Raw genomic sequence first — 16,572 nt, 5'->3', positions numbered from 1 at the left:
ATTACGAATAAAGACGTTATTATCTGCATTTTCATTTCTGGAGTTCTGAATGCATCTCCTCCCTCCCCGTAGCACAGAGCCATCCTCGCTCTGCCCACGTGTGTCAGTGCAGGACTGAAAGCTGCTTGGGGTAAAGGGAGCCATGGGTGAACAATGGCATCATGAAGGCTGGAAAAGACCTCTCAGATTCCCCAGGCTCAAAGGAAAAAAAAAAAAAAGAAAACAAGAAGTTTTAAGCAAGGAGGAAGGAAAACATCTCCATGAATTGGAAGAGGAGATTTTGCCGCACAGTGCTGCCGGGACCATCTCACAGCAGAAAACGGTTTTGCTTTTCCTGCTCGTTTCTCCTTAACGCTTTGCAGCTCCACCTAAAGGAGGAACAGCGCTCACCAAAACGAGGCAACTGCACTTTCAAACGCTGCACCCAGAAGACATTACTTTTGTTTTCCTGCTGTAGAACAGCCGCATTTCCAAACAGTGGCACAAGAGTGGTCTCTTGTGGAAGCCGATCAGATCTACAGCGGCCTAAGGATGCTGGAACCCAAAGCTTTCAGCCCTCCCACCACACCTCACAAGTCACCTCTTTTAGCTGTCACACCGGGTTTGCTTGATGTATTTTACCCTATAAAATGCCCTGAGCTGTCATACACGCTTTCAAGCTTTAGAGGCCCTATCATACACTCTCACATACAAACCTGCCAGAACACAGACAAGGGCAATGCAGACCTAAGAGAAGCTCCAGTCAAAGCAGTCTCATTCCAGAGCTGTAACACAGTGACCCAACTCTCCACAGCAGATAAGGGGGGAGAGATGACAAGGAACATGGTCAATACAGCCAATAGCTGCTTGGGGCAGCGACACCACCTGTAAATGGGCAACCACAGGGAAGGGCAGCAGAGCATCCAGAACCTGCACTGGGTCCTCCGTGGACCAGCAGAAAGGTGTTGGGAGACAGCAGCATGCAGTGCTCAGCCACAGCCCATTACCTGCTCACAGGGATCAGCTCAGTGCCACCACGCTGCCTTCCTTCACCCCACACCAAATCACTGCACTCAGCAAAGGCTGCCCCTCCAGGCAATAGCCAGAGAAACCAGGGTGGTGGGAGGTGAAGGAGCTGCTTTGTGGTTACTTCCAGTCTTCCTGCAGCACAGAGCCAGCCCTCAATCTCCCCTAGATGAAAATGCAGCGCATATAAATACCTTGTCCAGTAACCAAGGCAGATGGAGCTGGCAAAAAAAGCCTCCACCGGCCAGCAACTGCTTCTGCAAGCCATTAACTTCCCGTGTGTTACTGCGAGGATGTGGCTGCAAAGTGCCTTTAAGCTCCTACAGGGAAAATAAACGTTATTTCTTGCACACCTCAATTACGTGTTCCTGAGCTAAAAAGGTCTGAGGCACAGACAGAGCCGAGTTATCCTTGGCAAAAAAGAACTGCTAAGCTCTGGGTTGGGCAGAGCTCCCCAGGCAGCCAGCAGACAGCTTGGTCTGAGCACAGTCCTGTGCTGCTCACTGTAACAGCAGTGCTTTGGGCAGTGACTTCGTGGCTGAGGCTGGTTCATTAAACCTGAATGCCCAGCCTACTCTGTTTGTGGCACACAGGTGGAGTGCTGATTTAGGACTTTATTACTTTACTGATGCCTGGAGCTCTTCAGACAGGTCAAACTGCAGAGAATTTCACCAGGAGCCCCAAACCTGCTTGAACAGATCCCAGCCCTGCTTCCCTTTACTCATTGCTTCCCCCAGCCCACCTTCACCTCCTGAACTTCTCCTGTTTGGTGAGCAGCAATGATGAGGTACAAACACTCCATCTTTCCCTGTCTTTGGGAGATGACACGTAAGCTTTACGATGAACTTACAACAACTACAGAAAAACACAGCTAGAAGTGGTCAAATACATCATTTTTAATGCAAAACTTTAAAATTGAAGCTCAGTTTTGAAAACTTCGGACATTTCACAAAAGCTCATTTGGTCCTCTTAAAAGTTCCTCATCCGCAATTAAATACTCTGTTGAAAAACAACAATTAAGCATACACTGTATCTTTAATTAGAAAAAATTTGTATTGCACATTATATCAAGAAATACAAAATGTTTCAGCAAGTTATTCCAGCAGTGTTACCAATTTCATTTACCATTGATTTTAAAAATACCCATATTAGTGCATAGCATGTGCCCTGCCATTACAGAGTGAAGTATCTCAGAACACTTGTTCTTTATTCCAAAAGAGAAAAGCTGGCTCCTTGAAGAACACAAACCTCCCACCACGTACCAGAACCAGCCTCCCAGTAGGAAGGAATGCTCCTGTGGGATGACAGCCACTGGCTCACCTTGGCAGCACAAATTGCAGCACTGTTTCTAATGAGAAGCTGCCCATCCGTGAGCTGGCACTGCAACGAATGGCCCAAGTGACTGCGGGCTGAAAGGTGCAATTCCTGCCCACTCTGCTCCCACTGCACATCGACTTTCACTGTTCCTGGCACACACGAGAAGTGAAAAGCAAGGTGGTAGGATATTGTGCAACTTCATCACAGCCCTGTGCTTCCCTGGGGAAAACTCTGGAACAGACTTTGGTGCAGAACACTCAGCTGGAGCCCTGACCAGGGCTCAGGCTTTTCAGAAGGCACAAAACACAGAGGGAACTGCACGATGCGTAATGACATCCAGAGAGCTCCACTGCCACGTGGGGAAAAACCACCACCAGAAACATCCCCAGCACACCCAGGGCGATGCCAGCGCTGGCATCTGCTACACCGATTTGAAATGGAAAGTTCCAGAACGCTGTGCTTTGCTCCCACATTACCGAGCACAACCAGGTCTGACCCTGCAGCACGTCAGAAACCCCAGGCATTTCTGCTGTCTCTCTCCTGCAGAAGGCAGAATGCACTCCCTTTATTCATCCTCCCACACTTCTGTACGTGTTCACAAAGTCAGTGCTTACTGGTGAAGGAGAACCATTCCCAATACGTTTGGATATTAACACTGAATTTGTGTTCTGCTTTGATTCAGGCAACTGAACGCTGTTTGCAAAGCCAATTCTGAAGGAGCTGGAATTGCCAGCTGCCTAAGATAGCAAGGCAACTGATTCTATTGCAAAGCTTTGGGAAATCTTAACATACTTCCCTCTACATCCAAAACCCCTATTAAAACACATTCATTAAAACCAGAAAGACAGGAATATATATCTTTTTTTTGCCTGAATGCAAGATCCAGCTATCGTGGAATAAAAGGTTCTACAATGAGGTCCCTGAGATGCATCTGCACACTAAAAGATGCAAGCAAAACCTCTTAAGCACTAACTTCATATTTATTAGAAATGTTCTGAGTTGCAATATATGGCTTACGAAAACAGATGTTATCATAAAAAGGTGAAAATACAGCAGATCAAGTTTGCCCTTATTTTAAGCCTTAATTTAAAAACAAAGAACCCAACAATAACCTTCGATTGCTTCAACTGCAGCCAGCAGCAGCATCTAAAAAGCACGTAAGCAATGAGGAGCCACTGGAAAAAGCCGTCACTGGACTAAGTTGCTTGGCCTCAGCTTGCTCTCATCCCTCACAACAGCGCTGCCTTCCTCCTGAAAATTCATACCTTGCTATTCCTCAAATGTAGCTGAGCTGCAATTGAAGACGGTGGGATGAAGCACCAGCAGTTTTCCCACTGGAACCCAAAGGCACAGCCTGCAGTGCACTGCAGCATTGTGGTCAGCACCGCAGGCACGGTGCAGCTCTGATGGCACGGACCAAAGTGCCTCGTGACAGAAGGATGAGCTCGCACCTCTCACTGACTCCTGCCTTAGGATGATGCAGAGATGGCCCCTTTACCAATTACAGTGATAGAAAACAAACCCAGAAGTATTCTTTGGGATGGGAACAGCAGCTGCGCTGTTTTAAAAGTTCTTTCGAAGTTGTCTCAGATGCAAATTACTTTTTAAATTACTTCGGGACCAACTGCCTATTTTAACTAGCTATTCAGAAATCCTCCATCCCTCCTCCCAGGTAAGCTCAGTTTTTCCTGCCACTGAGGAAAACATAAGGCACTAACACATTAATGCTGTAAGGAATGTGAACCACTTTGTTCTGCACAGACTGACAGCAGTTCTCAGCATCTCTCTGGAAGAGGCACCAGGCACATGGCAGCCACTGGGACTGGAAGTTAGCTGCTTCCACAGCTGAGTGGCTTTGAAGTTTTACCCCCCCTCCTCCCTACCCCACCCCGCACTCCCTTACAAAAGAAGGCACCAAATTTGTGTTATTACTGGTTTCTGTAGCTACAGCCCTTGTGACTGCACAGCTCTATTTGACCGTGCACATGAGGGATCTCATGACTATACTGACAGCTTCTGATGTGACCAAGAGCTATCTTTTCAAGATACTGTTCAACACAGAACATTTTTGTTTTAGCCAAAACCCACTGCCAGTGGGTCCCTACCTGAGAAGTACTTCAGATTGTGTATTGCTGGTCAGAATAACCCCATAATTAAACTTGGTGTTAGAAATTGCACTTTCCCATTCCTTCCCCAATCCCACAATCATTTCAAATTAAATACCTGACCCTCCCTTTTCCAAAGGGAAATCTGTAATGCAGCTACAGAGAGGTAGCTAAGTGGCACATGCCAATTTTTTTCCTTTTTCCTTTTCTGAAGTATATCCAGCCTTCATTTTCAACATTTTTCATAGGAAGTCTTAAAACAAGAGATCTCTATTTGGGTGGCACATGGAGTTTCCGTAGTTCAGAAGACTGAACTCGTAAGGGAATTAAATCTCCCTTCATGTCCATCATTGAAAACTAACAAGCACAGGGACACCCACTGACTCAGCACACACACACACAGCCGTGTAGCTGAAGAGGAACGTCCAGAGCCAGATCCCATGCTCTTCCTGACATATGACAAAAGTTACTCTGAAGAACCATTCAGATCAAGCCCACCATCCGATCGATCTGTCTCATGTAGTTGCTCTTCAATGGCAGCAAATATCTCCTCTCATCCGGAACTCTGTTACACTGTTAACAAAATGAGAATATTTTTAAGAATAAAACCTGCCAACGGTCAATGCCATTCATGTCCTCTTTTGATACAGCAGTCATTTCAGCATTGATGACCACAGCCTTCTTCCCAGTACAGAAACTTGTAACCAGCAGCACTTTCAGTGCTTTCTCTCCCTCCCTTTACAGACTTGCAGCACAAACATCAGCAAACAGCAAGCATTTCTTCAGAGCAAGCTGCAAGTTTCCAAATACAAGCCAAACTACTGCAGCTTGGTATTCAATCAATACTTCCTTCACTACGACAACTGTGAAAGTTTTGTTTTTTGGTTTTTTTTTTTTTAAGATAAAATGCTCCTTTTCTGGAGGACAGAGGGAGGGAGGAAGAAAGAACCATGCTAGAAGCTACCAGCAGAGACTTAAAAACACGTGAATTAAAAACATATTTTGGTTGTTGATAGGCAATGGACCCATACTTCTGTACTCAGTCAATTCCTGTTCAAGAGAAATCACCTTTATTTATGTCACACCCTCTGCTCTTTTCCCTCCCCATCACAGCAACAAAGGAAAACTTTAAGGGCAAGGAAAAGTGGAAGGGAAAAATATCAAAATGAACTAAGAAGAAACTTCTTACTGCAAAATACTCAAAAGAGGACAGGATTCACCTTCAACATTATCCCTCTCACACTGCCTAACCTGTTCATTTCCACGCTCAAGGGTTTGTTTTAACAAAGGAGCTGCTTGGCTATTTAAAGCTTACATAGGAAACAAAGCAGAACCCTGCAGTACCACCTCCAAGCTATTCTTCAGCTGCCTAACCCAGCCCAGCACACAGCCCTGCAGTAACACCACCAGGAACCTTACATTAGAACTGAAGTTGACGGCCTTTAATTCATTAGGTTTAACTTTTTCTGTGCTGTCCTCTTCCCCAGGGAGGATATCCTGCCACAGCGAGTTCCGAAAACGTTCATCCACAGACACAATGTGTCCCTCAGTAGTAAACATATATTTATTTCCAGACTTATGCACTGGATTGTCTTCATCAAACAACTAAAGAAGAGAGAGACGGAGCTGAATTGAGTAAATTAAGTGTGCACGTTTTTCAAGTTCCCCCATTAAGAAGTTAAAAAGCACAGTCACATGCATCAGATCACACAGTCACGCATCTGAAGGATCACATGAAAAGTGTGCTTTTTAGTGGCCAACTACTGTCAAAGCGACCAGGAAGAAACAGTTTTAATATTTCAGGAGTTAAGAGAGCAAAACTTCTCGTACAACTTCAACTGCCCTTATTTTTCTATGCTGTATGTCCTTCTACGCAGACATTTTTAAGTTGGCATTCCACTCTTGCTATTCAGTCACACATTTTTTTATAATAAAGGACATTGAGAACAGTAGCTTAAGCCGTGTTGGCTCAAATGTTTTCTCTCCTATGACTGCCAAAGCCTGATAGAGAGTAACTGAAGGGCTGCTGCTATTCATCTAAAAAGGCTACGAGCAGCAACTCAGCTGAGCTGCAGCCACCTTCAGTCCTGCTCCCTTTCCTTGCAGCTTCCAACCCTGAAAGAGCTGCCAGCTCTTTCATTTCAGCACAGCGAGCCCAGGCAGCTGCCCAAACCTCCAGGATTAGAGTGGGGTCAAAGAAAGGAGTTGCACACTGCCACTTAAATACCCCCGGTTGCCCAGAGCCCAGCACAGTTTCTAACAGTTTCAGCCCTCTTGGTGTGTTTGTGCACAAAACTTGCAAGAGAGTAACTGTGAAATGATTACATACATACCAGGTACAAATATTTACATGTTTCACTGAGAAAAAAGCTCTCCATTCGATCTTCTTTTGTCTTCTCCACCACATGGTGTAATGTAGCATAGCCACACCTGCAAGATTTAAGTTTAGTTTGGGCTTAGAAGAACTCCCTAAATACCTCTCAACTTCAGACCATTCCAAAGCACTGGGGTTAGGTTAAAACAAAACAAGTCTCTTATCAGGAAGCACTGACATTTCTGGTACCCCGATGAGACTGGCACTGTGCAGACTTACTAACAGCACCTCCCAAAGAAGCAAGCTCTCCAATTACCTGCATAAACGGGTCATTTCCCCACAGTGAGTACATGAGAGACACGGTCCTGGAAGCCTGCTCTCAAGAAAAGGTTTGCTGCTGAGCTACCTACTACTTTTCTGGATGAAGCTGCAAGCCATCACACAGCACACTTACCATTCTTTCAGCCATACCCCTACACAGCATCCAAATCCCACCTAACTTCAGAACATCACCATTTTATGTGACATTACAGCTACTGCAGACTTGTCTGTGAAAGCAAAGCAAACCCTCACAGCTAAACAAAGATCCACCATCCTGCCCTCGATTCCTTCAAGAAGTTCAGATATGCATAACAGATGTGCAGGATTCCCTGCTGCTGGCTGGAAAAGAAAGCTGATGTGCAGCAGCACAGCTTACAGGCCATGTTACCAGCTACTTAAACAACACAGGCCCACGAGGTGAGAATTACCCTTGCAGGAGCCTTAGGAAAATAATAATGTTACCAGTTTTTGCCAACTGATCATCAATAACAGATTTTAAAGAGTAGCTGTAGAATTCTGAAGGCTACAAATTTGTTACTGGACAATAAACTTCATTTTCAAATGAGAAATATAATTGTTCAATTCATAAATAATCACTTGTGGTTTTCACGGGGAATCGGGTTTTCTGGTTTACCTCCATTTAGCAGATTGGGTTCTATAGAGTATTTATATAAAATAGATACGTATATAGCAGTGAGAGAAGGCAAAGAACACTGAAGACTGACTTCGCTTTTGTGTATTTTTCCAGACTCTGTAGAATATCCATTCCCACATGAAGGTAAAATGGGTTCTTTGTGGCCTAAATAAGGAAGAAAAACACGGGCAGAGTCAGAATTTTTGAAATCTTGTAAAAGTAGCACTTAAAGGCACAGCAGTATCAGATTCTCACGTGTTACAGTATCCTTATCTTTATGGGAACATGACTTAGATTACTCTGTGCAAGAATGCAGTAAAACTTGTCATAAAGTCAAGCTCTGATAGCTTTCCTCCAGCCAGAAAGCCATTTCAGTTTACTGCATCTGCTGCCAGAGACCGTGCCTGGACAACACAGCAGAGAAAGCAATTACATTTACCTCAGTGATTTCTATTAAGAAGTCACAAGGTCTCTTCTGTGTAAAAATCTGCCAGCTATTCTTCAGCGGGGTGTTTAGTCTGGCTTTTGCTTTATGTATTAAAAAGGCTCTTTTCAAAGCAAGCAACATAGCAACTACATAACATAACAATCAACCACCGAAACAGAGACCTCTGTGCAAGAAGTGCAGATACAGAACCACTAAGTTCTAGTGGCTCAGCACACAGCAGGGACTGCAGGGGGGAAAAAGTGACTGAAGAAAGTCATCTCTGCCAACACACGAGCTGTAGGCTCGGAATAACAAAGTACCTGGTAAAGAAGATACGTGGATTCCACTAACTCTGGCCTCAGTGGGTAAAAGGGAACATCCGGTGCTTGCAATTGCCAGTTGTATCTTTCTGGGAGAGCTCCATATCGTTTCCATATGGCATAATAAAAGGCATGGAGACAAATAGCATCTTCTACGTCTCCTATCAACACCTAGGTATGACAACAGCAGTAAACATGCATGCTTAATACTGAAGGCCAGCAAACTGCTCTCTGTGTATAAGAACGCCTGTAGTGAAACACTGCCCTCACACACACATACAAGCACTGAGGTTACATGAGTAAGTTACAAAGCATCTCAAAGCTCACGTAAAGCAGGCCAAGCCTCCCAGCAGTGTAATGCTGAACTGGAGCAGTGTTATTCCAGCACAGAGGCTGAGCTGTCCTAGAGCTCTCTCTTACCAGAACAGCCAGTTCAAAGCCGTGGGTTAAAGCTCATCTGGTCGATGCTCAGCCTCACTGACAGGCTAGGATTAGAACGAGCCTCTCTGAGAACTTGCCCACTGCATCGCTCAGTCTTTAAAAGAAATAAAGTCTGCTTTACCTGTAGTCCAGGAAAAAAGGCTTGCAAAGAGTCAATCCAGGTGTTCATCAGCTGTCCAGTGAACATGTTTACATTCACATACAAAGGCGGGTCACCTTCACCTTCATTGCAAGCTTCTCGACTGCCAAGTAACAATAAGCACGTGTAAATGTTCACTGCTTTATGAGAACACAATGCGTGTTTAACTTTCAGCAGTGCCAACAGCAAACAGAACAAGCTGCAGTTAGTCAGTGCCAGGCTCAAAGACATTATGAAAAGCACAAACAAGTCCATCCAGATCTCAGAAAATGTATTTATGTGCATCATATCCTTCAGCTATGTCAGCAGAATCCCTACCAAGAAGCACAGTAGGTAAGATCAGGCCTTAAGAAGCACTACATTAGTTAATTTAATACATTTCCTTCACAGTTCTACAGCCTTCTCTCAGCCTAGGGTTTACTGATTTGGATGGTAACCAGCTCAGCTTCTTTGCACCAACAATGCCATACAGACCATAGCTTTCTTTCCACAGTGACTACCACAAAAATAAGGTTTTCTTCTTTGAAGAAGAGAACAAAAATTTTCTAGAGGATGACCAAACATATAAGCCATCATATCTTACTCGAATATTTATGTGTTTAGAGAAATGAAACTCATATGAAGTAACATACCCCCTTCTTAAGTGGTTCTGAATGTTCTGATAAGCATCAATGAACATCTCTAAGTCTTCCTTCTCTCCAAAGAGGATGTAGGACTTCAGGAGGTACTCATAAAACGAATCTGATCCTGCTCCCAAGCCACTCTGCTTTCCAACCCAATGGCCAGTTTGAATATTCACAACATTTCCTGATAGAACAGACAAAAGCTTTAGTCTAACATCCTTCAATGCATCAGAGAAAAAAAAAACAAAACAAATCAGAAACAGGACCTTCAGAATACAAAACTTCCAGAAAGCCGTAGGAGGAATAAACAGATTACATTCAATGTAAGTGTTACAGTGCATTCATCCCAGGAGCTGGAATACACCTGCTCTTGTTTTAAGTATCAATCTCAACCATATTAACAGAAAAAGAAATGCAGACCTCCTGGTTCATTTCTCAGATTAATGAAAATTTTGTCTTTGGAAACCCATGCCCGAAGGACTCTCACAATCCATTTGTCTAATGAAATTGTAAAGTGCTACTAAGCCAACAGAAAGCACAAGGAGAGCATGACTTAACAGCTACAGATGCAACAGATCAACAAAGTCTTTAATACACGAATGAAACCTGTGGAGTGGCAGCATTCTAATACAGGAGACTGAGGCTGCTTAAAACATACAGCCAGACAATACAGCTGCACCTCAGAGATTACCTAGCAGTCCAGTGTTGTTACTCCTGAGACTCCAGAGTGCTTTGACAGCTCTCCTGGCCACCCACTCAAACGTGGAATCGCCCAGCAGCCTGCTCAGAATACCAAACTCCACCAACAAGGAACCGGCTCCTGCAGTGCAAGTTTCATTATTGCTGTTTGGAGGAACTCCCTTCTTCAGGTTGACCTGTAAAGCAGAGGAAGTGCTAACAGCAACGAGGCAACTGCACCTCACGAAGCTGTGCTCTGATCTGCAGCCTTGCATTTATTATAAGGCCTTTCTTGATTGATTTTTGCAGTGCCCCAGAAGCCGGCATAGCGCCGCTCGGCCGAATAATTCATAGAACCATAGGATGGCCTGGGTTGAATAGGACCACAGTGATCATCTAGTTCCAACCCCCCTGCTGTGTGCAGGGTCACCAACCACCAGACCAGGCTGCCCAGAGCCACATCCAGCCTGGGAAATTCCTGAAATTCATCTTCCAGCTTTATAATATCACCCTTACAGTGGGAAATCCTCCTTTTTGTTACTCTTACACTAGCTAACCTTTCCAAATTTCAAGGCACTCTTTCATCACTCCTGCTAAGTGTTCAGGTTTTCCCAGGAGTGATGCAAGCACTCCTTTCCCTACTTCAGCACTCCTTAAGTCAAGAGTTTCTACGCTCCTCAACTTCCCTATGGCACAAATGCTGAAGGGAGGTTACACCACCATCAGCTGCCTTACCCACACTGAGCAGAAGTGAAAGCTCACGCTCCTAACGCCTGATGCGTCTGGAAGAAAAGCATTGCTGCTGTACCCACAAATTCAGACCAGTAAGGCAAGGGCTGATTAGTTTTATAGCTGAGAGCTCTTCTACTAGAACTTACGTCTCTTTTCTCATGCATTGAGTGTTTAAAAGCAGAAGATGCCGCATTCAGGTGTGTGTAGTATTCTGCAGTACTCACGGAGCAGCACTCCAGACAATGACAAAATCCAAGCCCAACACAGCAATTATTTCAGCCTTGTTATTCTATTTTAGTACCAAGTCCCCAGCACAGGTATCTTCCCAGACTATTTGCCTTTGCTGTACTTCTTGTCAACCACCTCACTGACAGCACTGTTTGTTACTGTGGAAAGCACAGGGCAGGGCACGTCCTAGCCAGACAGCATGGAAACAAATGACTATTGACCCACAGGAAACAGCCTGAAGAAAATGTTTACTAGACACGAGGAACAACTTTTATACCATTCATTTCACCACAGCTTAGCGCAGTTCCTCCACACGCCCCATTTCAGTGTAACTCAGTGCAGGCCAGAAAGCTCAGCTGCACGAGCTGGGCACAGAACTTCAGCTGCAGGCCAGGAGAGCTGCTGCTTCTAAGTTCCCTCCACACTACGTCAACGTGCTCGCTTACCCGAGGATATGGAATCCCAGTTTTGGTGTTCTCAAATGCTGGGAGCAGTCTCACTGCTAGGTCATGAGCCATGTGTAGCAGTTCGTTGTCATAATCCTTAATGGTCATGTCACCAAAAGGCTGTTTGGCATCTGTAATTATTATGTGGGCAGAAAGCAGGCTGCCCAAAACCCTATTGGAAAAGGAAAAGAGCTCCAGGTTTTAAATCTAATCTGAGCCTGATTCTTCAGCTAAACCCTCACCAGCAACACATTTAACAGCAGCACTGCTTTCTGCTCCTCACAGACACTACAGAAAGAGATCTGCTTTTTCCACCACTGTTTGTTAGTGGTAACATCCAGAAGTCACGCTGGTTTTGCCATCTGCAGAAATCTCAAGATCTTGTTCTGCAAAATTCACCTCACCCAGGAGCACACTTCAGCCTACCAAGTCTAAGCACAGATCAATTCCCCTCTTTTTCTTTTTTTTTTTTTTTACTGCTGCAAATGACATTAAGTTTGATATATAAACCTAATATTCCCCCCCAAAAAATCCTAGTGAAGTTAAGCAGCAATTAAATAAACAGATCAAGGTCGCTGTTCAAATAACGAAACCATTCCGTATCAGACACTATTTTAAACCCATCTCTAAGGCAGGCAAGTTCTGTTTTTCATCCGAAACAAAACTGAAAGCAAACAGAAGATCCACGGAGGATGATCAAAACATGCAAACTCATCAGTCGGGTTGTCTGTGGTGCACAGAGCTGAGTCTGCTGCAAGATGAACGACAGAAAGTAGCAGGCTGAAAGCCGAAGACAGCTGAAACTACCACTGCATCACAGCACACGTGACTCACTAAAATAATATTCAACATGGAGAGATGCAACACTTTCATAGCATGCTTAGAAAAAAACTTAGCCAAGGAACAATTACGTACTAAAGGCTACCAAAGAAATCCTTACCAGTGATTTTGTTTTGGATCTGTAGCATACACACACCGAGCCTTTAAGCCAGGTTCTGGTTTAGAGCTACGTACCTGATGGTTGCCTCAAAAACCTGGACTGTGGAGTCTTTGTCAAATGAAACTGTGTCAATCACCAACTTCACAGCCTTCTGGAATTCGGAGGAATTTCCCATTACCTTTTATATAAATAAATAAAAAGTATTATTGTTATTAAGTATAATCACTGCTTCAAAAGAAGATGGAAAATGAAAAAACGGCAAGCACACATTTTAGACCAACACTCACGTTACGCAGATCCTGAACAGAGGCCTTCCAGCTCCTGCTAATAGACTTCCCAGACACTGCCCGTTACAAGACATTTAAAAGTGCGTTTAAAACAAGAAGTTATTGTTGTTGGACAGCGGGGGCTGCTTTGGGTTTGGCCTTTTTTTCCTTCTACTGTGGTCAAAGTTCAGCCTCAGAGTAAAGGACTCTATCAGTATCGTTCATGGACCTAGCAAGACCACCTTCAAGAGGTCATCAAATAAATTAATGCATTGCTATACCACCATTTTATCCTTTACCTCTTCCCTGCAAAAATCTGTTCTAAAGTACTACCTAACAGCAGTCACTCACAACCATAATGCCACCTCAATTCAAATGCTCTGCAAATGACACCTGCAGTTCCATAAGCATTCTAGAAGAAGCTCTGTGCTAGTTCTGATTCTCAGTTTCCCTCACCTGGGAATTAACCAGCATACAAACAGTGACAGACTTCCACTTTCCTAGCCTCATTTCCACTGCTGACAGCTGAGCAGAACAGATCAGACGCCCATACTTCCCAGGGCATCTGGAGTTTCTCATGTCTCTCAAAACCTCTCATCCACCTGACTGCAACCCTTCAGAAAGTCATGACCACATCCCGTTAAGTCACTGCCCTTAGACTGTAACTAGCATCATGACTGCTCTCTGGCATTATATCTCAGTTACATTAGCATACCTTCCAATTAATTTGCAAAATTCAGTTTGTTCCTTCCAGCTAACCTTCTGAACCTCCTTCCTGAGCTTTTGATTCAATTTAGCTCAAGCTCTGAAGCTCTATCATACAGCAGAAGCACAGTTATTGAAGCCATTAAAGTCTATGAAGGACAGATTGAAGTCTGTGAAGGTTAGCTGAGGGTTAGGAGATACCTGAGGGCTGGAGAAGATATCACAGATGCTGCTGCATGCCTCTGTTCGTTCCCTGCTGCCCCTTACTGCTCTCATCTGTGACAGCAGGACCCTCCTCCTCACTAATTAACATTTCTTTGGGGCAATTCCTGTTCCGTCCAGACGTGAACGTGGGAATAAAACCCAAGTATTTTGGCAACTCACCGCTAGGGTATCCAGTGCATCTATCAGCGTTAGCGAGTAGTTTCCTAAGACATCGTTGATGTTCAGATTGGAGCTGTAAAACAAGAGCCAGGCGTCGGGCACGACGGCCAGCAGAGCTCCGGGGCGCTGCCACGCGATCGGAAGTCAGGCAGGGGCTTCGGGATGAGAGGCGACGGCCCGACGCCGTGCGCCACGAAAGGGTCGGGGTCGGGTCGGACAGCGGGACGGAAGCCCGCAGGAAGGACAGACGGCGGCACAGGGAGGGAGCGGCGCTCCCGGGCTGCTCCAGGAACGCGGAGACGCCGCTCGGAGCGGCAGAGGCGGAACCGACTCGGAGCCCCCCCTCCCGGAGCCCGGCCCCCCCGCCCCACTCACGGGTCGTCGCGGTCGGGCCCGCGGCCGCAGCAGTGCAGGGGGTCGAGCTCGTCGCTGGGGAAGGCGTGCTGCATGTAGCTGTCGTAGCCGAAGGCGAACATGCCGCGGGCGGCGTCGCGCAGCCGTGCCCGCAGCTGCGGTGTGAACGCGGCGCCGTAACGCCTCTCGTACTCATCGCGCCCCGCCGCGCCGCCGCCGCCCCGCAGCGAACCCCAGTGCGAGGAGCCCGCGCCGGGCGGCGGCCGAGCGGCGCCGGGATGACCGAGGGCGGCGGAACGCGGCGGGAAGGGGAACGGGAGGCGGAGGCGCAGGCAGAGGCCGGGTGCCAGCGCGGGGAGCAGCGCCAGCAGCGCGTGCAGCCCCAGCCTCAGCAGCAGCAGCCCCAGCACCAGCGAGCGCCATTGCATGGTCGCCCGCGCGCCGCGCGCATAGTTCCGACGGGCCGCCCGCCCGCGCCGCGTCTCCTTTGACGGCGGAAGAGAAACAGCGAACTCGGCGGCGAGGAGCCCGCCCCGCCCGCAGCCCGTTGGACGAAGCGCGGGGCGGGCGGGGGCGACCTACGCTAATAGGCGCGCTGCGACGTCACTCAGGGCGGGGGGGGGACTGGGCGGCGGCCGAGGCAGTCGTGGCAGCGCACGGGCGGAGCGCGGCGCTTCCTGCCGCGTCACGGCGACTCACGGGGGGAACCTCGGAATGTGGCCGCTGCTGCAGTGCGCCCCCTGGCGGCGGCGACGGAGCAGCACCAGGGCCTCGCTGTTCTTCAGCCTACAGTCGGTGCCTTCCCCGAGGTTTTCTGCCTTACGCACAGCGGCACCGCGATCTGTTCGAACCAAGAGGCTCTCCTTGTTGGCCATAAAGTTGAGGAAAGTTTCCTCAGAGCAGAAAGCCCCACAGCAGGCACAGCTGGGTCTCCGCTCACAGCACTGACCCAACGCCTGCTCCCAGTTCAGCCATTCTAAAGAAACACCAAGGAAGCCAAGAGCACTCTGCACCCAACCCAGAGCCCACTCGCACCCAACACTCACAGCCCCTCTCCCACCCTGGAGCCATTGCTGGCCTCCTCCAGTTGCCACAGACACCACTCTGACCCCACAGCACTGACCCAGCCCTGCACCAACATCCAGCTCCTTTTTTCCCCCCCAACTGAAAACATGAAGTCCAGTCTCATTTAGAAATTAACCTCAACCTTACTCAAGTATATATTCCAGATCACTACTTCACGACAGCGTTTAAAACGGGGTTAGTCCAGGATAAAGGTGTTGGTTTTGTCACCCGAGAAGCAAAAGCACCTTCCCTCGTAACTGTGAATCGAGTGCTGTGAGCTGGAGCCTCTCCCAGGTAATCCAAATAACTGAAACTTCCTAGTTCAGCAACTTAATGAAGTACACAGTTCTAACAACCATAAAGGCAGCTGCCCTACCACAGATGAATATGCAAAAGAACATTTTTTTTTTTCAACAACACTTTTATTGAAGCACTTCAAAATGATCACAATGATAGATGTTGCCTTTAACAGAATGAAGCCTGCAATGTCATAAGTAAAAGGCACTAATCCTGGCACAAAGGTCTACTTACCAACCTTCCTCTGAGATGGAAACAAAGCCATCACATTTCTACTTCTCCCTTAGGAGTATGTGCATACCCCTTCTGAGTGCCATTCTGTGTTTGTTGTTTAAGCAACATGTAGAAGAAATCCCTGACGTTTCACCAAGGCATACTTTAACCTTCAGCATCTGTAGTTCTGTAGCAACAGACAACTTTTTGAAGTCTGAGATTTCATGACACACACCATTCTGAATGCATAATTTTGGAACAAAACTCCCGAATTCCTTTTTTTGCTGCTCCTGTAGTTGGCAGCACACTGCTCTCAGCAAGGTGGCTTAGATAATCTGACTTCTATCCCGTTCAGTATTCATACAGCTCCCTAGCGTTTGGTCAGTGCAAAACCAAGCCAGCAGGGAGCAGAGCTGAGGCACAATGCCCAAGAAGAGTAGTGGTTTAACATTCACAAGGCACACACTAAGCAAATCATGACATGCCAGCACACCCATTGCACAGCCAGAGTAACTACACAATTAGACATCAGAAAAGTTAACTTGATAATCCAGCTAAACCATACTTCAGTCATTCCAGACCCCTGCACGATGCTCATTATTTTAACCACAAAGACTG

At 46.5% G+C, this 16,572-nt stretch overlaps 1 protein-coding gene across 1 annotated transcript; it reads right to left on the bottom strand.

Annotated features, from left to right (window-relative positions):
* Positions 1 to 1,883: 1,883 nt before the first annotated feature.
* On the bottom strand, positions 1,884 to 14,910 carry EDEM1 (ER degradation enhancing alpha-mannosidase like protein 1). Its single transcript, XM_010718767.4, has 12 exons — positions 14,401 to 14,910; positions 14,026 to 14,098; positions 12,745 to 12,848; positions 11,731 to 11,902; positions 10,338 to 10,521; positions 9,656 to 9,830; positions 9,006 to 9,126; positions 8,444 to 8,614; positions 7,788 to 7,861; positions 6,761 to 6,857; positions 5,847 to 6,032; positions 1,884 to 5,000 (listed from the first exon to the last, which is right to left on the bottom strand). The coding sequence occupies exons 1-12, from the start codon at positions 14,805 to 14,807 to the stop codon at positions 4,911 to 4,913; spliced, it is 1,854 nt and encodes a 617-aa protein (XP_010717069.2). The 5' UTR covers positions 14,808 to 14,910; the 3' UTR covers positions 1,884 to 4,910.
* Positions 14,911 to 16,572: the final 1,662 nt, after the last annotated feature.

The sequence above is a fragment of the Meleagris gallopavo genome, chromosome 14, assembly GCF_905368555.1.
Source record: "Meleagris gallopavo chromosome 14, MGAL_WU_HG_1.1, whole genome shotgun sequence".
Lineage (NCBI taxonomy): Eukaryota > Metazoa > Chordata > Aves > Galliformes > Phasianidae > Meleagris > Meleagris gallopavo.
The sequence above is the reverse complement of the archived record's forward strand: the minus strand, read 5'-3'. Positions and strand labels throughout refer to the sequence as shown.